Source organism: Anabrus simplex, chromosome 1 (genome assembly GCF_040414725.1).
Source record: "Anabrus simplex isolate iqAnaSimp1 chromosome 1, ASM4041472v1, whole genome shotgun sequence".
In the NCBI taxonomy this organism is placed as follows: Eukaryota; Metazoa; Arthropoda; class Insecta; order Orthoptera; family Tettigoniidae; genus Anabrus; species Anabrus simplex.
In genome coordinates this window covers 837365537-837392934 of record NC_090265.1, presented here as the reverse complement: position 1 = coordinate 837392934, position 27398 = coordinate 837365537, and the positions used below count along the sequence as shown (strand labels likewise).

General features: G+C 37.2%; 1 protein-coding gene across 1 annotated transcript in view; it reads right to left on the bottom strand.

Annotated features, from left to right (window-relative positions):
- Nucleotides 1–1197: 1197 nt before the first annotated feature.
- LOC136857204 (serine-rich adhesin for platelets) overlaps nt 1198–27398 on the bottom strand; it is a 329451-nt gene continuing 303250 nt past the window's right edge. The window contains exons 30-31 of the mRNA XM_068224997.1: nt 12403–12538; nt 1198–2667 (exon numbers count right to left, since the gene is read on the bottom strand). Coding sequence (XP_068081098.1) covers nt 2616–2667; nt 12403–12538 — 188 coding nt within the window. The 3' untranslated portion in view covers nt 1198–2615. The remainder of the gene's footprint in view (nt 2668–12402; nt 12539–27398) is intronic.

Here is a 27398-nt window from a genome sequence, read left to right as displayed (position 1 = left end):
CCCCTTTGTCAGCCTCGTCACATTTGACTCCACCCATCCTCTCCTCCCTTCCGCACTCCCCTATTCCTTCCCCTCCGAGTTCGCTACCGCCTCTGCAGCACAGTTATAACACCAGACTTAGAGCCAACAGACGGGCAGCAACCAACTCAACAGTAGTTAAGAAATAACAACTTCCACTTACATGTAAGTCCTCATCTGTTTCAAAATTATGTAAGACTGAATTCTCTCCTTACGTTCAATTTCTTATTTCTTCTTTTCCTTTTCTTACAGAAAACTTATTTCTGCATCTGTTGACATTTTCTGGCAAGGATTCAGCCTTTTTATTACCTACCGGTGCTAACGGCCTCTTACAATTTTTCAATAGATGCTTCTGCCTTACTTACTACGAATTTCATCAACGGCCTTGAAAAGATTGTATTCATGACAATCAAGTTTATGCTTGTGTACACGCCCTCATGTCGTTGGCTTTTTATTACTACCACTTTGATTTTCCAATATTTTATATGAACTGTTTTAATTCGAATTTTAATAGAAGTTTTAGTCTCTGACAAGATTATAGTTTAATCATAAGACAGTTTTCCATTAGCATCTTTTTATTTTATCATTTTTCACAATTTTATTGTTCTGAATTTTAAGAACAGACTAAACTTTTAACTTCCACTTTTTATTTTAGTTGTATTTTTGATGATTGTATTTAACGTCCACTTTTAATTTAGTTGTATTTTTGATTATTGTATTTAGGCTGAAGATGCCCTTAATTGAGGGCGAAACATGTCCCATGTAACTAAGAATTTAATTATGTAACAACTATACGTGATAATATAAGTATTGAATAGGTGGAATAAATTAAAACACCTTTATCATTGTTGAACTGTTAAATTTTCAATACGGACCTAAAATGAGGTTTATAACATGTAACCTGAATCTTTGTCAAAAATTTCTATGTATGATACATCCTTAATCCAATAATTTGCTATATGATAATTTATCTGACTCGGCAACTATTTACAATTTGTTGAGTTCTCATTTGTAAGTTCCATCTGGATACTTCCACTTTCAGTTTTTTCAGCTGGAGAAACAAGACACAAGAGATGGATCTAAAAAAAGAGAATGTCTAAATGGGTTACAGTAAGGGATGGAGTATTATTAAACTTCATATTATTTAATTTAAGTTGGTTAGTTTATATTTCAACCCGCTTTATTATCTCAAGTCTTGTGATTTTATTTGAGCTTTTTCTTTTAGAAATGGTTAAGTTTCCATCCTAGACAAAAACTATAAATGTTTCAGTTTTACATTCAGATATTCACTCACTCTATCACACTACAATACTTATATTACTGGCGTTCTATTTTAGTTCACTTCTTTCATTTGAAGGAAGCTCTTTGGTACTTTAAAATTTTCTTTTTAAAATCTATACAGCATCTGTATTATTAAATTTCTTTTATAACAGTAATAACAATTATATATACTTCTGTTTAAATTCTCTCCATATATTATTTCTAAAAAAAATCCTGGAACATTCTTCAACAAATACAAAGGTAGTAAGTGAACTATTCCACCAATATGTCATATTTTTTGTTTTCTTTTGGAGTATAGTGTAATACATTTACAATTTTATCTAGCTAATCTCTGAACCATACAATTTGCAACTTGTGGAACTGTTATCGTGTGACAACAGTGGCTTACCCAGTTGTGACTTACCAAATTGTTTCATAACCACTGATAATATATAGGAAAAATCAGAGAAATGGCACTTTCTTAACCAAGCAAGCAATCATGTAATTTGTTTTGTGCGTCTGAAATCTTCCCAGCTTCATTCTTTTTAAAATAGTCTAAATGCTCCCTGGTTCAAACATTTGTCTGGAAGAAGACGGTATGGCAGTTGAAGAACATGTCAATCATTATTATAGATTAATAAGTTACAAGTCATATATTATATAGATCCAAGCTGGATATCATTACCAAGAGAACAACCAACATTTCATTATCTAAAGAACAATTATTTGACCATGATTCCAGCATGGGGAACAACCAAATTCTTCCTAAATTTCTTTATGACATAACCATTCAACAATTCAATTTCAATTTACTCACCATATAAATATGCATGTGGGTCCTACATTTCACTGATTTAAATCAATTACTTGTAACAATTTTGTGTTTAATTTTTTGTTTTTCTTTGTAGAACTCTCTGAGAACCCATATTTACTTAGGTGTTACAATAATTTTCTCCATCACAGCAACACAAACTAATCACAAACTTTCAGAATATACAGTACATTTAATTGTTCACCACCAGCACTCTTTAAGTTCCTTCCCTAGAACTAATCTTCAACAAATACTAAGTCTATTTCTTCTCATCCAGTAATTCTTTACTTAACTAAAAACTTAGTTTATCTGCTGATGTTTTCTACATTATTAATATTTTGTCGTAAATTGTCGTATTATTTTCGGCATATTGTGTGATTTCGTTACTGTCGCTTACACATTGCGTGCCTTACAGTAGAATCCATTTCAGGGTCCTTAACTGTATAGGAGGACATTTCAACTATGAAGGAGCTGTGTTGTCAGATTCTTCACTCTTCTCATGATTGGAGCATCCGAGGCACTTGCGTCACCCCACTTTGATCCAGCGGTCGATGGAATATTCAAGGGCAGCTAACCACCTTCAAAGATATACATCCATAATTAAACAGAATGGTCTATATTGAGGTGCTTCACATTTATAATTCATATTCAGAAATGCAAGAGTTTCCTTTTCCCTATTTCTATATTATATAAAATAACATATCCTGACTGACTGATTCATCATCGCCAAGCCAAAACTACTGGACATAAAGGAATGAAATTTTGAGGATACATTTATATTACAATGTAGGTGCTCACTGAGGAAAGATTTTTGAATATTCCTTCACTAATGGGGTGAAAAGGGGGGTAACATTTTTGAAATGTATGTATCTATATATAAAAAACTTAACAGTTAATAGACATGAAAATTGGTATTTGGAATCTCCTTTAAAAATAAAGAAACACATATAGTTTTGTTTTGGGAAAATCCAATTAATTGGGGGGGTGTGTGTGTGTGTGTGTGTGAACAGGAGTAACAAAGAGGATGAATTTAAAAAAAGACTTTATCTACAGTATATCTCAGAGATGTAACATGTTACAGACATGAAAAATTAGTATTTGGAATCTCCTGTAAAAGTAGGTAAAGCAGGTAGCAGGTAGGGACCCTCTTCGGAGGCAGCCCTACCCAGGGAGTGGCGCCCCTGCCTATGTGAGTCCCAGAGCACATTGACCCGGTGTGTAACATCTGGTATGGGTCCCAGCTCAGGGTTATGAATGAAGACCTCAACGGCATCTACGGCAGAGAATGTGGACTTCGGTACGGCGGAGATGGCGGAAGGGGCATACCCGTAGCGTCTGTACTCCAGAGGAGCGGCTACGAAAGGCGTCTGTCTCCATGTTAGGGGCGGCCTAATTTTGAACCTGGCAGTAGGTATAAAATGCCTTTGGGTGTGGCGAGCCCATCGTAACAATAGCCTATATGGACAAAGCAGATATGGTGCCTCGGAAAAGGTTAGGGCGTCCCCTGCTAAAAGCGACGCACAGCTCTTCAGGTGCTGGGGGAACTGTGAAAAATGGGCAACCAGCACCAAACTACATCAAAATTGCAACAGTTAATGTACTGACACTGACGGGAAAGACAGAAGAACTGGTTGACTTCATGATAGAAAAAGATATAGCCATACTTGGACTGTGCGAGACCAAGAAGAGGGGTACAGGGGAGATCCCTCTGAGAGAAGGATACAGGCTGTATTACAGCGGAGGACCTGAAGCAAAAAATGGAGTGGCCATCATACTTAGAAGAGAAATCCATCTGGAATATACAAAGTACGTCAGCGATAGGATGATGATGATGAGACTCCAGTTTGAAAATGGCGTGAAAGATCTATTTCAGTTGTATGCCCCACAAACTGGTTGCATAGATGAACATCTAGAGGACTTCTTAGAGGAAGTGGAGAGACAGATAGAAGATAAGGAAGTACTATTGATGGGAGATCTAAATGCACAAGTTGGAATGGAAAGACAAGGAAAGGAAGATGTTGTAGGGCCCTTTGAATATGGAAATGTAAATCCAGAAGGCGAGTTGTTGGTGGATTTTCGCATGAGGAATCAAATGATTGTTGGAAACACCTGGTTTAGGAAGAAGAACAGTCAGAAGATTACAAGGTATAGCTGGGGAGACAGACGAACAAAGACCATGATTGATTATATAATCATAGAGAAAGAACACCGGAAGAACCTTGTAGATGTAACAGCCATGCCTGAAGAAGCCTTTGGTGGAGATCATAGAGTTGTGATAGGAAAATTGAAAGTTGGACAGATTGAAAAACCCTAATTAAGAAGAGAGAAAAGAATTAAAGTATGGAAGTTGAAGGAGAAAAGCATACAAGAAGAATTTCAAAGGGAAATAATACCCTTGGTACCCAGGACAGAGGTGGGGAATGTTGAAGAGGAATGGAAAATATTTAAGGAAGGACTGGTTGGATGTGCAGAAAAGGTGTGTGGTAGAACATCAGGAAATGTGAAAGACAAAGAAACACACTGGTGGAATGATAGGGTAAAGATTGAAGGAAAAGAAAATGGCATGGAAAGCATGGAAAGCATGGAAAACATCTAAGACTGAAGAAAGTAGAAGAAAATATGTGGAGGCAAAGAATTTGGCCAAGAAAGTAGTGGAGGAAGAAAAGAGGAAAAGCTGGGCCTTATTCACACAGAAATTGAGAGATGATACGCAGGACAGCAAGAAATTACTGTATGGTATCTTAAGAAACGAAAAGAGAGATCAAGTAAACACCAAATTTGTGAAGGATGAAGGTGGCATAATTTTAACAAAGCCAGAAGAAATAAGAAATAGATGGAGAGAGTATTTTCAGAAGCTGCTGAACATAAGAACGGATGACAGTCATTCAATGGACGACCAAGAAAGGCAATTAGTTGACGAAGAAATGGATAAAGAAATTACAATGAATGAAATTGAAATGACAGTAAGAAAGATGAAGAATGGAAAAACTGCTGGAATAGATCAAATTTCAGTGGAGATGATAAAGGCAGCTGGAGCTGTAGGCCTGCAGTGGACATATCGGGTTCTCAGGAATGTCTGGGAGAATAAGGAGGTCCCTGAGGATTGGCAAAAAGGAATAATCATCCCAATTTTCAAGAAAGGTGATAAGAAAGTTTTGAAGAACTACAGGGGAATTACTATAATATCCCATGTTGCTAAGATAATGGAAAGGATACTGGAAAGTAGAATAAGGTTGACAGTTGAGAAGCAGATACAGGACAATCAGTTTGATTTCAGAAGTGGAAGGTCAACAATAGAGCCCATTTTCATTATGAGACAACTAATGGAAAAGCATTGGGAGTACGGGAATGATATGGTGTTGACATTCATTGATATTGAAAAGGCATATGACAGTGTCCCTAGGACGAAAGTTTGGGACAGTCTGGTGCAAAAAGGAATTGGACAGGGATTAATAAAAATGATCATGGCATTGTATAAGGAATGTTGTAGTTGCGTGCAAACACAAGTTGGCAGGACAAGTTGGTTCAAAATAACTAGTGGGCTGAGAGAGGGAAGTGTTGTATCACCAATCCTGTTTACAATAGTAATGGATGACATCATGGGAACAGCAAAAGCAGCATATGGAGGAAGAGAAATGAACATGATGTTATTTGCAGATTATATTGTGATTTGGGGAGAAGATGACAGGAAGGTTCAAGAACAATTGAATGTGGTGAATGGGAAGATTGGCAGGACCTAGTGTTTACAGTGCACTATGTCTTCTGGTATAGGCTAGGTATTAGGATTCTCCTTTAAAAGTACAGAAATATTTTTTTCCTCAGAAAATCCAATTAAGTGTAGAAAAGAGTAAAACTCTTGTTATGACTAGAGGGGCGAAAGAAGGGAAAGGTCAGATTAGACTTGCAGACAAGCCCCTGGAAGTAGTGGAAACGTTTAAATACCTGGGGAGTGAATTAATGGAGAATGCTCGACTGGATGCTGAGATTAGTAAAAGGATTCAAGATGGAAGTTGTTTCTATCATAGTGTAAGAAATATGTTATGGGACAAAGATGTGCCAATGAAAGCAAAGGATACTATGTACAAGATGTATTACGTACCCATAACAACTTACGGAGCAGAAACTTGGACAATGACAAAGAAGGATGAGAATCGAATACAGGCAGCCGAAATAAAATTCTTGAGGAGTATGATACAGAAGAGTAGACGAGACAAAATAAGGAATGAGAAAATCCGGGAAGAAATTGGAGTGGAAAAAATGAATGATAGAATAGAGAAGAGCCGACTAAGATGGTTTGGGCACATAAACCGAATGAGCGACGAAAGAATGCCAAAAAAGGTGATGGAAATGCAAATCCAAGGAAGGAGAGGCCGTGGACGACCACGATTGAGATGGAAGGATACCATCCAACGCAGCATTATAGAAAGAAACCTGGACTGGGACACAGTGTTGGAGGAGGAGTGGTGGAAAGACCGAAGAAAGTGGAGAGGAACCATATTTGCCCCTATCCGGCTACAGCTGGATAAAGGGAAATGATGATGATGATGATTGATGATGTAAAAGTAAAGAAGCATAGATAATTTGTTTTTGGAAAATCCACTTAAGGGGAACTGAAAAAGGGGGTGAATTTTTAAAATGAGCATATCTACAGTACATCTCAAAAACTTAACATGTTAAAGATGTGAAAATTGGTATTTTAATCTCTTTAAAAAATAAACAGTAATGTATTTTTGTTTTTGGAAAAAACTTACAGGGTGGGGTTATAAAGGACTGAAAAAGGAGTTGAATTATTTTTATTGTGATACTGATATCTCAAAAACTGCTGATGTTACAGACGTAAAAATTGGTATTAGGATTCTCCTTTAAAAGTACAGAAATATTTTTTTTCTCAGAAAATCCAATTAAGGGAGGTGAAAGAATTGAAAAATTAGTTGAATTCTTTGTATGAGGATACTTACAGTGAAAAAGCTAAATATGTCTCAGATGTGTTTGGAATTTTCTTTAAAAATAAAGGAACACGTATTCTTTTGTTTTTGGAAAATCCGCTTAAGGAGGTGAAATAATTGAAAAATTGGTTGAAATATTTGTATGAGGATACTGACATCTAAAAAAACTAAAGATGTTACAGATGTGAAAACTGGTATCTGGAATCTCCTTTAAAAATAAAGAAACTCGCATTTTCGGGAAAATCAACTTGCGGGGGGGATTGTGAAAAAGGAGAATTATTTTTATGAGGATACATATATCTTAAAAACTGAAGATGTTACAGTCGAGATAATTGGTAATTGGAAGCTCCTTTATAAATAAACATGTATTTTTTGTTTTAGGAAAATTCACTTAAGGGGTGGTGAATGAACTGAAAAATTAGTAGAATTCTTTGTATGAGGATACTTATATCTTGTGCCTTTGCTGGCGGGACCTAGTGTTTACAGTGCACTATGTCTTCTGGTATAGGCTAGAGCAACTTTGTTACTTTCATAGATCTGTCTATGTCTTATACTTGGCTTTGACAATATGAAAGTGACTGAGGTATGAGCGATGCTAGTAATGTCATTCCTTATGCAGCCAGTCCCTGCTATGAATGGTGTGAAATTGTTGCTCATACGGTTGGTTGGTGCATGCATTTCAGTGGGCTTGGCAGATTGATATGTAATAACAACTCCTGGCTCAGTGAGGAAAGCAACAGGAAACTACCTCACTCCTCATTTCCCTAGTATGCCTCTTCAGTGATGCCTAGGCCATCTATGACAGCTGATGGCGGAGCTGTTGAGGATCCAACCAGCCTTCGGGCTGATGACTAAACATACATACATACTTAAATCTTAGAAACTGAAGATGTTACAGATGTGAACATGGTATTTGGAATCTTGTTTAAAAATAAAGAAACACATATTGTTTTGTTTTCAGAAAATCCACTTAACGGGGTGAAAAGAATTGAAAAAAGCAGCTGAATTTTTAAAATGAGTACCAGCATATCTGCAGTACATGTCAAAAATATAACATCTTACAAACGTGAAACTTGATATTTGGAAAGCCCTTTAAAAATACAGGAACATGTTTTTTTTTTTTTGGAAAAGGCACTTAACAGAGCCGAAAATAAGTGAAAAAGAGTTTAAATATTTTTTACGAGGATATTTATGAAGTAAATCTCAAAAACTGAAGATGTTACAGATGTGAAACTTGGTATTTGAAATCTTCTTTAAAAATAAAGAAACATATATTTTTTGTTTTTGGAAAATCCACTTGGGTGGGGCTGGGGGAAGGACTGATAAAGGGATTGGATTATTTTTATGGGGGTACTTATATCTCAAAAACTGAAGATGTTACAGACGTGGAAATAGTTATTTGGAATCTCCTTTAAAAATAAAGAAACATGTATTTTTCGAGTTGAAAGAAGACTGTTTATCACATGTAGAGTTCTATGTCGCATCTTAGCCCCAAAAGGCAATACCACAAATGTGTTTTACAAAGACTTTCTGGGGTAAATGTAACTCAATTTTTTGGTGAGTTTTTATATTTTAGGGGTTTTCAGATAATGTTTTAGTATAGTACCGAGGAACGATTACTTTTAACAAATTATTAAATCCATCCGAGTGAAGCCGTGGGTAACTGCTAGTAATCTAATGTACAGTAGCACAAGCAGTAACTTAATATTTATTGTAATGAATTTTCGAAATGAAATTCATTTGAAAAAAAAAGTTTTAGAATGTGTACCAGTATGTTCCCAAGCCTGCTTGGTTTTAGAAGTGGGAAGTAGTTATGGTGATGCTGATATGAGGTACATATAAAATCTTTGCTATATGAACCTATTCTTCAGTGCTGATAACTTAAATCTGTTGTTTTTTCAGTCATCAGTTCACAGACTGGTTTAATGCAGTTTTCCATGCCACCCTATCCTGTGCTAACCTTATCATTTCTACATAACTACTTCATCCTACATCTGCTCTAATCTGTTTGTCATGTTCATACCTTGGTCTACCCCTACTGTTCTCAAAAATTAAATTATCAGTGTAGAATTTTAATTTAATTTCACAGTTTGCAAATATTATAACAAATTTATCTGCTAACACCTTTCTACATTATATATTAGGCTTTATCAATGTGAAATAACATTTTGCCCCAATGTGGCAGTGGGTTCAACAGTCAGTTTTTCACACCTCTCCTGAAACGCTGCCAGCTGGTGTTGAGACACCATTGTAAGTCTCCTTTGAAGCACGTGCAGTGACAGTGCACTAGGGGAGATTATGTACCTCCATATGCTATAGTGCCTGCCTTTGCTTTAATATAAAACTGAGGAACCCACTGCTACACAGGGATGAAATACTGTTAATTTCTTCTTTGAAAATTTATTTACAAAATCTTCCCTCTGTTGAAGGTTGCCACAATGGACAATGAGATAATGAAATGTATAATTTCAGCTTACAATGATAATTTTTGTTGATTACATTATTCTTATAGTGTTGTTAAAGTACAGGAGTTACAGCACATAGCAATGATTTTGAAGCAATGAAACTGAACCTTATAAAGCTAACAAAGAAATAGTTAGATGTTCTGGAACATCTAAATTAGACTGCTTCCAAAAATTTACAATGAACCGAGGAGAATATTTTGACACAATAGCATGCACTATACATCATGAGTACTCTTGAATTCACCTGCCATATCAGATCAGCAAGTTTACATTCATTTTACAATTTGTGGTTGTGCTAATGTTTAATTGAATTGTGAACTTGTGAACTTGTATATATCATTGAAGTCCTATGATGCTGAAGGCTGTAAGTTTACATTCAGCAAAGTTTGAAAAGTGAATGGCTGAATTTCAAGCTTGCTTGGAACAAACCAAGGCTGCTGGTTCAACGAGTACTGCCAACCCTGGCAATATACTGACTGATCTTGCACCAGACTTCCAGGATGTTGGGAAAAAATAACCAGTGAATTAGGCATGATGAAGAAGGGAGTAAGTCATCTACATGAACGTCTCAATCAGCAGGACATTCTGATTGAAGAGGCAGAACACTATAGCAGAAGGAACAACTGCTTCCTCCTTGCTGGGGAGGATACCTGTTCTGTAATACCAGGAACTTCGAAAAACAAACTGAACATTGAATTCTATATGGACAGCATAGATCGCTATCACAGAATGGGCCATATGAAGTAGCTGGCAGCTGAAGTAGAGTCCACATGGAATACGCCAATTATAATCAAATTCCTCAGGTACAATGAATGAGACCGCATCTGGTATGCCAAGCAAACTCTTAAAGGTACCAGACTACTCCTGAAGTCCACAAGGAATGAAATTTTGAATAAAGCATGGGACTTCTGGGTTATGTGCCAGGTTTTGACATAGGACAGCCACAATATTGTACACTTAGAAGATTGAAAACAAATCCTTATATTAGTACACCTGGTGAATTGGCCATTGTGATTGTAATTTTACAATAATATACTGTTATTCCTACAATTAATATCAACATTTTAATCATTATTATTTCATGTAATAGCATATACAGTGGGCGCTGTTTATTGTAATCACGGATAATGTTATCAACCGTATTATATAATCACTTTTCTGAAGTCCTGTATGGACAAATACTGAAACATTGAAAATCTTCTGTTTACTGTGATCATGAATTTGGTTTATGTTATCACATTTGTTTGCAAGGATTTCGTTCATAAGTATAGAGTAGAGTGCACACAAGGAAAATGCTCCCAACTTTTAAAAACCCATTTTACACTGTGCCAGTCTTGGAAGAAACAAGAAAATATAATGTACAAACGAACGCATGGTGAACAGAAGGACGCTGATTCTATCCCTGCTGAGAGGTGGAGAGAAGAGGAGTGGCCTAAAATTGCTTCTGAATTCCCTTCTGAGTGTGTGTATAATGTTGATGAGACTGCACAGTATTATTGCGCCTTGCCTGAACACACTTACTTGCTCAAAAATGACAGTGCTAAAGGCTGTAAAACCTCCAACGGACGAGTAACAGTTATATGTTGTGCGAGTATATCTGGTAAAAAGGAAAGACTGTTAGTGACTGGGAAAAGTAAGAACCCACTTTGCTTTAAAGGCATCAATAAGTTTCTAGTGGACTGTCATTCCAACTCTTATGCATGGATAACTCCCCTGATTTTCAAGGAATGGCTACTGAAGTGGGATAATAGACTGGACCGTAAAATAGTTTAGGTGGTTGAGAACTGTGCAGTACACAATGTGAATTGTGAGCTCAATATCATCAATGTGGTTTTCTTACCGGCGAATACAACTTCATTATTTCAACCAAGCGATCAAGGAATCATTCGCACCATGAAAGCGTATTATCGCTATCAAATGCACACAAGATTCTTAGAAAACATAGGACTCGCATAAAACTAGTGCCAATGCCCTTGCCAAAACAACCAGCCTACTCGATGCCCTGGATCTTCTACCCATATCATGGGATAATGTCTCAGCACAAACAATAAGGAACTGTTTCCAGCATGGGGATTTTTAAGAGAGTTATCAGAAGTAGGGGAGAATGTTGGACTTTGTCCAACAGGCTTAACGGAAGATGAATTTCAGAAATGAATGAACATAGATGAGGGCATCATTACTGATGTGAAACAGATAGAAGATGACATGTGAGGCAGTTACTTCTGCAGAATTAGATAGGAGAGGTGAAGAACACGGAGCAGAAGATAGTGATGCTGATGATGACGATGTTGCCAAAACATCCCGAACACCAAAGAATACTGAAATGCGACAGGCGCTAGATATCTTGGGAAGAGGTGTTCAGCGTAGGTCAGTGGAGTTCCAAAAACATTATGAATATGAAAGATTAATTAATGGGCTTTTGAGAGACAACCAGAAGCAAACAAAATTAGAGATTATTTTACATAGCTGAAAACAGTTAACTGTACTGCAATGCTGTGTACCGGTATCTGTTTCATTGTAGTGCATGTAGGTTATGAATAAATACAGTAGGCTACCTATCAATTTTTATTTTTCGGCTACTGTTATCAGTCGGTTAATGTTATCAAATTATCTGCATCCCAGAGTGATCATAATAAGCGGCGTTCACTGCATATAATACTTAGCTGCACATGTAAGAAATACTTCCAAACACCCTAAATTTAGCTTTCAATTTGTATACATACAATTTAAGTATTGTATCTGTTTATCACAAAAAAATAAATATAAAAATTAATAAATCAATCAATCAGTCTAGTTTTTTATGTTAAGAAAACATATACTTGCTTCAAAGTACACTTTCTATTCACATATTCAATAAAAAATTAAAAATAAATCAATCAATAAAAAAAGGGGCATATCTTACCTTTTCTTATCCATTTCCGTGTCTGTGTGGAGGAAGTAATGCCTTTGGCGTGGCTCAGGAGGGAGAATCTCAAACGCAAATCTCTTGCCACCCACAGTTGAATTCTGTACACGATATCCATGCAAGCATGCCATTCCTGAAGAGAGAAAAATAATGTTTCATTAGCACAGTATTTAAGGTTGCGGGAGTATTTTGTTTCATTTGTTTGAAAGTCTTCCTGCAATATTTGCAGGTTGCCATGATGACAAAGGGTACCTAAAGACATGCAGTTGATTACTATGTAAAATTACATGTTGGTATTTGGAAATTAAACAATCTATACGAAATCAAGACCCATTAGTTATGGTTCCTAAATATGCAAATACAGTAGAACATTTAATCTTTGGATACTCATGCAGGCTACAGGTATAGCACAGTGATTTCTTTTGTTTCGATGTGCTAATTATTTGTTTTGAATACTGAATGTCCCCGCAGCTGTTTGTCATTGTCCCTCCTAAACAGAAAATGCACTTTGGCAATCTGAGGTGTGTGACATTGGTGCCAGATGACTTGGAAGTCAGCTGGGTTATGAGTGTAGCCTGCATGGGTATTTGTGTTTCTGTACCGGAGATGACGGGGCAATGAACTATCACACAGCCAAACTGGATGAGTTTCAAATCACTCTGTAGTTAGATAAAAATAGTGATAGTTACAGTGAAGAAAGTGTTGATTATGAAGAAAATATAGTAGCACATGAAGATCACCAAATGGACACAGCAGACATTTATTTTCAGATACACTTACTTGAGAGTTAATAAAGCCACAAATTGTTTGAAGGGTGGATATAAAATCAATTTAGGATTTTCTAATAACACATTCCAAGGTTCTTCTAAAAAATTATAGCTTGTTCTGCTGTGGACCAAGGAAATCAAATGGTGCTGTTAGTGTGGCCATGGCAGTAACCACAGCCTATGCATGAGGGATCCTTTTATGTAGAATGTTCAACCTTGTGGTTCATATTCCACATGAAATGGGAATGTTATCATTATTACGACTGTCACATGAAACTAAAAGGTTCTTGTGTGGACGAGGAAGAGAGAGGCCAACAAGGACACACTGCAGGGATTGTCTAAGACATGGGTGTCAAACCCTACATGCCATAAAGCACAATGCCTGTGCTAGAAATACGTGTGCTCGTGGGTGCAAGTCTCTTCTCTGCCTTGCACTACTCCTTGTAGCAGACCCAAGGCTGTGCACGCCTATGGACGACAGGCAGCAGTTACCTGTTTTGGTCTATACGTAATGGTTGAGTCATACAGCTACATAGGCTGTGACATAAGGATTGACACAGTAATTTGTTAGTGTTTGTTTGTATTTGTGTTTTGTATCAACACAATTACTTGAGGAGATGCTAGTTTCATCGAAGCCTATTTTTCTTTGTTCAATTTTATTTTAAAACATTATCTTTTGCTTCAGAAGCGATATAAAAGCTGGCATAGTATTCAGCATTATTCTGCTTCATAACTGTTCATTGGATGGTTGCATTTAGGGCAGTTACCCAAGTGGCAGATTCCCGATCTGTTGTTTTCCTAGCCATTTCTTGAATGATTTCAAAGAAATTGGAAATTTATTGAACTTCTCCCTTGGTAAGTTATTCCAATTCCTAACTCCCCTTCCTATAAATGAATATTTGCCCCAATTTGTCCTCTTCAATTCCAACTTTATCTTCATATTGTGATCTTTCCCACTTTAAAAGACATGACTCAAACTTATTCGTCAACTAATGTCATTCCACGCCATCTCTACACCGACAGCTCGGAACATACCACTTACGATAAAGATGTTGATTCCCATAGGCAACCTGAAATTACACTACCCAGCATGATTTTTGCGGCAAGGCATCTGATACATGATTTTAACTAAATAAGGTCTCCTGATTTCAGAAATGTCATTGGTTCTATTGTATCACATCTAGTTTTCATGATATTTGCCATTTACTGTCTGAAAATGTGTCATTGCGGCACAGTGCTGCATTGTGATAACGGCGAATCGGGTGTTTGTGGATTCCTACAAGAGGAGCTTAAAGGCTGTACTACTTCGTAACAGAAACATTCTAGCTTCGATTCCTGTGGCACATTTGGTTTCACTAAAAGAAAATTACAATATATCACAATGCAAACTGTTTTAGATAAAATCAAGTATCATGAGCACCGGTGGGATGTGTGTAGTGACTTGAAGGTGTGTGGTATTGTATTAGGACAACAAGCAGGCTACACTAAATTCCCTTGTTATTTATGTGAATGGGACAGCAGAGCTAGGTACAAACACTGGTCTACATCTTCCTGGCCCAAGAGACAAGTTTTGACACTTGGTGTGAAAAATGTTACAATGTTACAAATGCTTCACTAGTTGACCCACAAAAAATTATTTTGCCACCGCTACACATCAAACTGGGAATCATGAAGCAGTTCGTTAAGGCCTTGGACAAAAGTAGCCTCTGTTTTAAGTACATTGCAACCAAATTTCCACATTTATCTGATGCAAAAGTCAAGGAAGGCATTTTAATGGACCACAAATTATAAAGCTTATGAAAGACAGAAACTTTGAACAGACGATGAATGCCATGGAACATGATGCATGGAATTCAATAAGAGATGCCATAATGAAGTTCCTAGGAAATGTAAAGGATGAACAATACGAAACAATAGTGAAAACGATGTTGGGAGATATGAAAGTGTTGCATAGAATGAGTCTGAAACTGCACATTCTCATCTCAATCAATTTCCGAAAAATCTTGGGGCTGTTAATGAAGAGATGGGAGAGAGGTTCCATCAGGACATCAAGGCAGAAAGAAGATACCAGGGGAGGTGGGATGAACCAATGATGGCCGACTACTGTTGGTGCTTGAAAAGAAAAGACAAAGCTTGATGCAGTCATACGCTGGGGAGCCAAGCGTTCATTCCAAGCGGTCATCTAGGACTATTAAAGTTTATTTTGTTCACATTTATGAATTCATAAATATACTGAATAAAAGTTACATTGTTTGCTTGTAAATCACTTTTAATTGTAAAAATAAAATGCTTTCATTGCCTCAGAGTTGTTTATGTGTTTTTGTGTAAATCAGTATTATATTACAATAAATGCTAATTATTTCATTGTAATTTTATACTCAATAATTATTCATTGTATATAATAACTCAAGACAATATCCCACTATTTCAAAATATATATAATAATACAAAAAATATAGATATTTCCAAAATTATCAACATTTTTCAGTACTTTTTAAATGCAATATTCAGGTCGATCTCTTATTTTGATATACCTATTGCGAGAAAACGTGACGTGATACATAGAAACTGACAACGGATTCATGTTCAGCGACCCAAAATTAGTTAAGATCACCTATCACACCTCTTGCCGCAAGAAAAAAGTTTGAAAATGCTGGGTTGTGTTATTGTTCTGAATGAGTAAACTTATAATACCAATATAGTTGGTCCATTATTGGACATAAGAAATTTTCCAGCTAACTTATCCCTGGTTGCCAGCGTTTCACCTCTGTGTGCAAAGTTGGGCTAATCAGTTGGTAAATAGCACACTTACCAAGACACATGGCTAGTGCATACCATGGAGGCCACTGCATAGGCTAATTGGAGCCACGCCATCTCTCTGCTGACAGCTCGGAACTTACCACTTATGAAAAAGATGTTGATTCCCATAGGGAATATAGTTGCAATATGCAATATAGTTGGTCCTTTATTGGACATTATAAATTTACTCATCGTTGGTATCATAAATTTATTAATTCGGAACAAATATTTCAGCTTCCCTATGGGAATCAACATCTTTATCATCTGATGGCCAGGCAGGCATCAATTTCTGAAAATGAGACAAAGCCTCTCATAGTGCACTGGCACTGCCAATGGCTCCAAGTAGCCTACGCAGTAGCCTCCACGGTATGCACTAGCCATGCATCTTGGTAGGTAAGCTATTTACCAACTGATGAGCCCAACTTAGCACACTGGGGTGAAATGCTGGCAACCAGGAATGAGTTAGCTGGAAAATTTATAATGTCCAATAATGGACCAACTATACTGGTAATAATAATAATTTCATGTGGCTATTTCCAGCCAGGTGCAGCCCTTGTAAGGCAGACCCTCCGATGAGGGTGGGTGGCATCTGCTATTTGTAGGTAACTGTGTGTTATTGTGGTGCAGGATAGTGTTATGTGTGGTGTGTCAGTTGCAGCGATGTTGGGGACAGGACAAACACCCAACCCCAGAGCCATTGGAATTAACCAACAAAGGTTAAAATCTCCGACCCGGCCGGGAATTGAACCCAGGACCCTCTGAACCAAAGGCCAGTATGATGACCATTCAGCCAACGAGTTTGACAACTATACTGGTATTACAGTATAACATACCACTTAGTCGATCAGCTCGTCTTCTTTCTCCTAAATCTTCCCAGCCCAAACTTTGCAACATTTTTGTAACGCTACTCTTTTGTCGGAAATCACCCAGAACAAATTGGGCTGCTTTTCTTTGGATTTTTTCTAGTTCATGAATCAAGTAATCCTGGCGAGGGTCCCATACACTTGAGGTCTTACCAGAGACTTGTATGCTCTCTCCTTTACATCCTTACTATAACCCCTGAACACCCTCATAATCATGTTCAGAGATCTGTACCCTTTATTTACAATCCCATTTATATGACTGCCCCAATGAAGATCTTTCCTTATATTATTGTGCATGTTAAGCCCCTAAAATCCAGAGCTGAAGCCTGTCACACTCCTCTGGGGCAATGATTAATGAATGGTAGATGAAATGAAATGATACTGGAGAATGTTGCCCGAATGAATTATGACAGGGAAAATCAGAGTACTCAGAGAAAAACCTGTCCCACCTACACTTTGTCCAGCACAAATCTCACATGGAGTGACCGGGATTTGGACCATGGAACCCAGCGGTGAGAGGCCGGTGTGCTGCCGCCTGACCCATGGAGGCTCCCCTAAGAGGTAAATGCCTTTTATTTTATACTTCATTGCTTATGGCAACTTTTAAAGTTATTACTTATTTTCCTAGTACACAGTGATTACAAAGCATGTTGTTTTGAGCATTTTATGCAAATGCCATGTTTAACACATTTAATTATGTATGTCTTTACATGAAAGAATATATACATTTATTGCACAGAGTATTGTAGTTACGAAAGTGTATTGTACACCATTCCAGGCTTGCGCTAAGTTGAAACATCTGGGGCTAGTGCATGTAACAGTTGTTTCTAAAGCATGCAAAGTTGTCAATCAGCTCATGACCTTGACATGCTTCGTCTAAGAGAAGTCTGTCCTGATTACTCTATAAGGAGACTTGTACAGAATGTCTCAGTGAAGGCGACGTGTGAATATGTTCTAGTGTTATTGTGAAGTAATTATGACGTGCATGGAGGTATAAGAAATATGGAAAAGCAAACACAGAATGGTTCACAACAAAGTCAAATTGAAAATGGTTATTGTAAAATAATTTTCATACTGTCTTTAGGCTATAGAACTATTTCTTAGATTTGATTACAAAATCTTTGTAACAGTAGTAGTCTATATTAAACTGAATATTACATTTCTACATTTCTTATTTTTCCTTGTGTGTGTGTGCGCGCACATGTGTGTATGTTCAGTCCTCAGCCCGAAGGCTGGTTGGATCCTCAACAATTCCACCATTAGCTGTCATAGATTGTCCATCACTGAAGAGGCATACTAGGGAAATGAAGAGTGAGGTCATTTTCCTGTTGCTTTCCTCACTGAGCCAGAAGTTGTATTACATATCAGTCTGCCAAGCCCACTGAAATGCATGCACCTACTGACTCTATGAGCAACATTTTCATACCATTCATAGCATGGACTGGCTCCATAAGGAATGGCGTTACTAGCATCGCTCATACTTTAATCACTTTCATGTTGTCGAAGCCAAGGATAAGACTATGGCAGGTCAATGAAAGTAATAAAATTGCTCTAGTCTATACCACAAGACATTGTAAACACTAGGTTTTGCCAGAAAAGGTATTATTTTTCCTTACATAGAATATTTAATGAAATATTAATATTAAATTTAATTCATAGGGTTCATTTTTCCTCTTCAAAAAAAAAAAAAAAAAAAAAAAAAGACATTAAGTCCTCAAATTTGGTATTGCTTCTTCCTATGAACTGCAAAATTATACTAATATGAAAACCAGTGCATGAGAATCTTTTGAATCAAATCAAGTTATTATTTGGGCTACATGTAGCCCATGGAAGCAACCGTTTGTGTTTTTCTAGGTGACTGTTTGAGGGTTAGCACTGTTATGGCAAGTGTGTTTATGAAGGCTTTAGTTAGTCCAAAACATCTATAAAAGTTGGCATAATGTAGAAGTTATTGAATTTAAACATAGATTGGTGTGTAGAAACTTACACTATATGTACTGGACAACATACACTACATCAAAACAATAGTATTGACAGTTTGAGTGAATCTACAGGTAAACATCACCCCCACAATTTAGATACCTGTCCTACATCTTATAAAGTACATTACATGTAAAGTGCCAATAGGCACAACAGATTTTTTGTGATGGGCAAGCATATGAGTGAAAATAACCATATTTTCCACCACAGATCAATATTTTCAAACGTACACATATATCTCAATCAAAGGAATGACCCCAACTACAGCCTTAATGAAATAACAGCAAAAACCAATATCTTATTTGAAAAAATAATGAATATAAATTCTCAACTACAAATAAATGAGCTTCCAGTAACACACAATAAACAAGCTACTTCCTCCCCTCCCACAGTCTCTGCTTTCCCTGCTTGCCCTTCATTACCATTTCCCCCACAACAGCAAAAGCCCAAGGCAAACTAAGCACATGCTCACGTAGATGACCACATCACTTGACAGTGTCAATATCAGGGTCTGGAAGAGAGAGCATGAGTTTTACTTTATCTAATCCTATTTGCAACAAGTTTTCTAATTCTCATCTTCTGTTTCTTATTTTTCTTTCTTTTTTAGATCTTTTATTAGCCACTAAGAATAGTCACTATCAATTTACAATTTTGAAAGCTCCATATAGACATCTTCACAAATACTCCCAAAACAAGATTCACATATAACAACCTAAAGAAATATTCCTTCCAGTCCCATTGGATCTGTAGCAGATAATTTCAATGGTATTAAGTGTCAGCTGCACAAAAGTACAAAAGACTCTTAAAAATGTGCTGGTTGAAGTAACAGCATTGAAGATTAAGGTTGCTATCCTCGAAAGGGTAAAGTCAGGAGCAGATGAAGGGAGAGAAAAATCTGGACATCCAGCAGTCAACAGTATGTCTGAAGGAATAACCTAGAAATTCAAGGGTTGCACAGCTGGCTGACGAGAATCCTGTCCCAGTCATGGAAGTACCTGATGGTGTGCTCCATGTCAAAGTGGGCGACAGTGATATGAATGCGTGTCATCTGCCCCAAAAGAAGCAGGAAGGTGGAGTCAACCCATAACTCTAAGGATTTAGGTACCAGTATCTCAGCAGCTAACTGAGCCAAATACATCAACAAACATCTGATATCAGGGAGAAAAACTAAGAAGTGGTACTACAGCAGCAAGTGTGAGAACGTGGATGGTGAAATTTCTAATATTCATGTGCTGTCTTTTTCTGTGACGTTAATCACTTTTGCCTGACAATACCAAATTCAATTTCTGTTCAAACATGTTTATATAAATTTGCAAAACCATTTTCAATTAATACAAATCCACCCTTTTTGTGCATTGTGCCATATGATACAAATTAGGGTCATTTTCTTATTACCAGGCGAGTTGGCAATTTGGTTAGGGGCGCGCAGCTATGAACTTGCATCCAGATGATAATGGGTTCGAACCCCACTGTTTTCCGTGGTTTCCCATTTTCACACCAGGCAAATGCTGGAGCTGTACCTTAATTAAGGCCACGGCTGCTTCCTTCCCACTCCTAGGCCTTTCCTATCCCATCATTGCTGTAAGACCTATCTGTGTCGGTGCGACGTGAAACAAATTTAAAAAAAAAGTCTTATTTAGTGCATAGTTCTTTTGAAAAATATTTTACATTGTCAAATGCAAATTTTCTGCATATAGCTAATAGAAGAAAAGTCAGTCAAACAATTTATCAATCAAGACACAAAGGCAAAATAAACAATAAAAGACATTTGTAGGTTCACCAAATTGGTCTTGGAAATTAAATGGCAGCTATGAAGCTAACTGAGGTTCACACAAAAATAAATACAATCAACTCTTGATTATCTGGATGTGGATGAACCATGGAATTATTTTTTTCCTTTTGATGTTTTGTATAGCCTACATGAATTAAACTTAAGACTCAAAAACTTCTGCCCTCCACCATAAGCAACGTGATGTAGCACTGTGTGTTTTGGTTATCTTATACCTAGTGAAAAATCCACAGCCTGAATCCAGTTTCAGCTGGGTCAGGAGTGGAATGAAGCCCCCATCTAGCAGCAAGGATAGGACTGTGCTGGCTACTGAAGCCTGCCACACTCTTGTGGGGCAATGATTAATGATTAATAGATGAAATGAAATGATATTGGAGAATGTTGCTGAAATGAAAGACAAGAGGGAAAACCGGAGTATGCAAAGAAAAACTTGTCCCACCTCCACTTTGTCCAGCACAAATACCACATGGAGTGACCAGGATTTGAACCATGGAACCCAGCGGTGAGAGGCCAGCACATTTCTGCCTTATACCTAGTCTGTTGGAGAAACTCTTAGTATACAGAGTGTGACTTATTGTTAGTAAAAATGTCAGAATTGGAACATGAAAGAAAGGTTCTTAGTCTTTTCCTTTCTTCTTCATCCATTCCCTTTTCCAGATTCTCTCTGGGTATGGTAGTGTACCAAAGCCCTCCACCTTACTGGATCCTTCCACCATTCCTCTTCTAGTTCTTTATTGCTATCAACTCTTCTATTTGCAATACAGTCCACAACAGAGCTCCTCCATCTCATTCTAGGCCGTTCCCTAGGCCTCTTTCCATTCTCTGTATCCATGAATGTTCTCTTTGGTATTCTCTCCCCTGACATTCTCATCATGTGTCCAAACCATTTTAGCTTTGCTATATCAATCTCTACTTGAAGTTTACACACTCCCATGTTTCTTCTTAATCTTCAATGCTGTTACTTCAGCCAGCACATTTTTAAGAGTCTTTTGTACTTTTGTGCAGCTGACACTTAATACCATTAAAATTATCTGCTACAGATCCCTGTCTTTTGTATTCTATCTCATCATGTCTTTTCCTGTATGCTCCTCAAGAACCTAATTTCAGCTTCTTGTATCTTACTTTGGTTCCGCTTAGTCAACATCCAGGCTGCTGAAGCATAGGTCAGTATAGGTTTATAACAGGAAGAGTATAACACCTTCTTGCACTTCATTGGCACATCTTTGTTCCATACAACGTCTCTCTCACACTGGTAGGAACTTGCAGACTGCTGTATTCTTAAGTCAATTTCTCCATCCAAATTTCCATCTTGTAACATCACACTGCCCAATTCACTACTTCAAGATGTTCATTTCCTATTTTTATCAGTTCCCTGGATTTTCTCTTACCTCTCATCATGATCAAAGTCTTGCTTTTCGCAGTACAAATCTTCATTCCAAAATTTCTTATCTCCTCATTCCATAAATCAACTTGTGTCTGTACTTCCTCTTCATTATCTCCCCAAACTACAATGTCATCAGCAAAGAGCATAGACTTTACTTTCTCGCTCATCATCTTCTCCTTGATATTATGTAGAATTCCATCCATGATGATAATTAAGAGTAAGGGAGACAATACACTTCCCTGTCTTAAGCCTGTCCCAACTCTGAACCATTCAGTTTGACCCACTTTGGTTCTAACACAGCTTTTGCAATTTTGATACAATGCTATTACCATGTGCATTGTTTCATTCCCAATCTGTGCCTCTGTCAATGTTTTCCATACCAAATTCCTTGGGATGCTGTCATATGCCTTTTCAATATCTAGAAATGTTACTACCATGTCCTTTCCATATTCCCAATATCTTTCAATCATTTGATGCAATGTTAATATTGGGTCAAATCAGGACCTGCCCCTTCTGAATCCATACAGGTGTTCTAACAATTTCCCCTCTACTCTTTCCTTATTTGTTTATCCAAGATTCTTTATAGGATCTTAACTGTATGAGGTATCAGTGTCACTACTCTGTAGTTTTCACATTGCTTCCAGTCTCCATTCTTGAAAATTGGTATAATGACCCTTTTCATCCTCTTTTGGAACATTTTCTCTCCATATCACGCTGAAGAGTCTATACAACCACTGTAGATCAACTGCTCCTGCTGCTATTATCATTTCTATGGTGACCTCGTCAATTCCAGCTGCCTGCCTCATTTCATTCTTTTAGTGGCCCACTCAATCTCTGCCATGGACACCTCGCTTTCCTTATCTTCCATCTGCACTAAATCTAGTTCTTTGATTTCTCCTTGTACTGAGGTATTTTGCACGTTGTAAAGCTGTTCAAAGTATTTTCCCCACCTTTGCAATATATCCTGCTTCTGTGTCATCACTTCCTCCTGTTAATTTTTAGCACCTTCACTTGGGTTTTTCTCCTTTTTAACCCGTTGGAATAATATCTTTTTTGCTTCCAGTTGTATCTTCTTGTAGAGATTCAGTGAATTTTTGCCAGCATTTCTTTTTCTCTTCTTGAACCACCTTGGAACACTCCTTCTTGCAGTGCCTGTATTCTGTTTTACATTCTGTTGTTCTGTTTTTTAGCCATCTTTACCAAGCTTGTTTCTTCCTTTTCACTATATCTTTTACCCTGTCATTTCACCAGGGTGATTCTTGATCTTCCTTCCTTCCTGATATTCTTCCACAGGTCTTCTCTGCAGACTCCACTATGACTGTTTTAAAGTATGCCCATTCTTCTTCGACCCTTCTGATGTCTTCCTTAGGTATACTTGTTTTAATGTGTGTCTGGAACTCTTCATTTATTCCCTTCTCCTGCAATTTCCACACCCTTAACTTTCTCTGCCCAATCTCATTTGTATCTTTCCCATCTTTAACTTAACTATCACAACTCTGTAATCTCCTTCAAAAGATTCACTTGGGAGGGCTGTTACATCTACCAACATTTTCCTGTTACCTTTCTCGACCAAAATGTAATCTATCAGAGTTTTGATTTTGTTATCCCAACTATATCTTGTTATCTTCAGACTGTTTTCCTTTCGAAACCATGTATTACCAGTGATCAGCTCATTTCTATTATAAAAGTCTACCAAAATATCTCCAGCCTTGTTTTTCTTCCCATATCCAAATGGACCTATAATCTCTTCATCTCCTTTTCTTTCCTGATCTACTTGGGTATTCATGTCTCCTATGATCACAACTTGTTTGTCCTGTATATGGACTTCCAGATATTCAAGGTATTCCTCTAGATCCATATCTGTATTTCCTGTTTGTGGAGCATACCTTTGAATCATGGACGTCCATACCCGGGGGCAAGGTGGGGATGCGGCCCCCCTCTAGCTCTCAGGGAAAGGAAAAAATCTAATATAGAAAACCTGTTTTTCTTTCAAGAAAATGGTTTAAAAATCGGTATTACGTAGAAGTGGTAGGGGATACCATGTGTGGTATTTTACCATGGAATACAAGTCGACATTCATCTTCCAAAATATTAAAAATTCTACATACCCCTAGGTCTAGGCCCCTCCCCACTACAAACTATCCTATGGGTGCCCATGCCTTGAATTATATCTGTAACACCAGTTTTAAGTCTCAATCTGACCTTAATCAACCTGTCGTTTATGTTTTCCACCAATTCTATGTATTCCTTTAGTTCTTTTCTAATAGTTATGAGACCTACACCATTTTTGACTTCTCTTCCTCTACTATAGTATAAGATCTATCCTTAGTTTCCTCTCACCTTTTCCTTTCCATTTGTTCTCACTGATTCACAGCAATGCTATATCTTTGTCAACCATAAAATCTACAATTTCTTCTAGTTTCCATGTTAGTGTCACTACATTAATGGTCGCCATCTTAGTTCTTAGTATTGAATAAAAACTAAAAATAATTGAGTATTTAGGAAAAGGTGGAACTGTTGAACAGCTAGCACTACAATGTGGAATAGGGAGGCAAACAGTACCTGATTTGGAAAAGAAGAAGAATTAATTTATTTCCTTTGCTTTGTCTTCTAACTCAAGTGGGATGAAAAATAGGAAAACAATGAAGAAACTGATGGTGGTGAACAAAGTGAGTGTGGACAGCTTAAAACATTGCCTTGATTGTGACCCATGTAAACAAGGCTTTGAGATTCTGAACAATGGTGACATAGTGCAGGATAGTGTTAATAGACTATTTTGGCAAAGTGACAAGTGGAACTGACAAAATTAAGTTGTTAGTATTTTTAATGTTTTGTGGTTGTGGTTGCTGGAGCAGATGATGATGATGATATTGGTTGTGATAAAACAAGTACAACCTCTCATAGTAAACATTTAGTACTGCAGGACATTTTCATTTATGTAAGTTTTAAATAACCCTAATTTTGATAATGACTAATTTCATATTAACTGTGTTTTTTTTTTTTAAATTGCAGGGGTGGCTGTCACCCATTACTATCGATAATCAAGAGTTGACTGTGAACATAAGTGAGAATGTGAGTTTAGTTGGAACCTCATTTGATGTGGAAGATTGCCAGACCCCCAGAGATATTTTAACAAGCTAACTTGTTGTAAGGTGTGGAAAGAATCGGATATGTGCCAGGATTAGGCCATGTCCCAAACATAGGATCATTGGCTATACCACAGTGTTTGGACCAAACTAGTCGGCCATATGGTTAGCTTCACACAACTGTGAGCTTGCATTCAGGAGTTAGTGGGTTCGAAATCCACTGTCGACAGCCCTGGATATGATTTTCTGTGGTTTCCCATTTTCATAGCAGGCAATTGTACCGTAATTAAGTTTCAGTGCAACGTAAAGCAAAAAATAAGTTTGGAGTTCATAACAAGGGCACAGAAATCTTTGCCTAACTCTCTATTCTGCAATGTCACAGATTCTATTTCTGTTGCTACCTCTTCCTGCACTGACACCCTGTTGTGTTATCATATTCTTCTTTTTCTGTATATGACTTGAAGTGTTACTTGTTCGTTTCCATTTCTTATACTGTATTAACCTCTTGGACTTTTCTTCTCCTGGTGTCTTGTCTTCCTCATCATTAAACCACATGCATTCATCTCTTACCTCTTCCCTTTTCCTATGCTTCTTCTTATCCTACACTGTGTTTTTGTGTTCGTGCTCATGTTCATCCTTCTTTTACCTGGGCATGAATATATTGATACAGAAGTCCAATACAGTATTAACCACGCTGGAATATTCTTTGCCAGACTGAGATCTAGAATTTTTGACAACTACAAGATCAATCTCGCAACAAAGATCCTTGTATATAATTCCATTGTAATACCCATCTGACTACAGATATGAATGCTGGACAAGCTACAGGTGACATATTAAATAACTGGAACAGTATCACCAGTGATGCTTGAAGAGAATAGTTCAAATAACATGCCAAGACAGGTACATAAATGTTAGTGTTCTTGAAGAAAGACACACTAGCAGTATAGAAGCTATGATTATAAGACAGCAGTTCTGGTGGACAGACTATGTAGTCCATATGTCCAACAATTGCATTCCCAAACAGGTGGTTTACTCTTAGTTAACAGTGGGTAAATGCTGTGTTGGAGGTCCGAGGAAGTGATTTAAGGATGTAATCAAGGTTAAAATGAGGATGAGCAACATTGATATTAATCACTGGGAGATCTTAGCACTCAACGGTTCAACATGGAGGTCACTAGTCCATTACGGTATGCTGCATTTTGAAGAAAACTACAGAGGAACAGTAAATGCCTAGAGACAGCATAGAAAAGAAAATTAACTGCTGAGGCACTGGTTGCTTCTCCTGGGAATGCCTGTCATCACTGTGCCAAACTGGGGGGTTATACAGTATCCTCTGGAATCGTGGATGAAGAAATGCTTTTGTTTGGAAGAACAACCTACTCAATTTTGAATCTTTGCTATCATCCTATTATGTACTTCTATTCGTCTTTTTATTTATGGCTTGATTTGTAACTTGTTTGTTCCTTTCCATCACTTATAACTGCTGATGAGCAATGCTAATCTGATCATCCCCATTTATATGCCATTTGGTTGGGAAAGGATTGCTTTATACATTAATTTTAATCATACACATCTTGGATATCATCATCATCATCATCATCATCATCATCATCATCATCATCATCATCATCATCATCATCATCATCATCATCATCATCATCATCATCATCATCATCATCAATTCTCCGCTCCAGAAAGACATGTCGAAGGAATATCTTAAAACTCACCTTAACGTAATACACAAGAGTCAATATTTTCTGAGTGAGGTGGAAGTGAAGGCAGTATGCCAATATACTCATAAGTGCTTATTACTTATAAAACAAAGATTTATCTTTCAGTATTGCAGTTCAGATATATTTAGTGCTTCATTCACATCTTGGATTTTATAACTCTGTGATAATGGCCGTTATTACATATTAAAATTCCTACCTTCAGATTAAAATTGGAGAGACTCTTGGACTGAATTTAGAGTTCACTGAATTCTGGGGTCTGATGGTTTAATGAACTGCTCCAAAACATCTCTCGAATGTATAGCTTGGTAGAGATCAGGGAATAATAATAATAATAATAATAATAATAATAATAATAATAATAATAATAATAATAATAATAATAATAATAATAATAATAATCCTAGGCCTTTGATCAGGTCAGGAATGGAATGAATGAAGCCCCCATCTAGCGGCAATGATAGGAATTGTGCCGGCTGCCAAAGCCTGTCACACTCCTCTTGGGAATTAATGACTGATAGATGAAATGAAATGATATTGGAGAGTGTTGTTGGAATGAAAAATGACAGGGAAAACTGGAGTACCCAGAGAA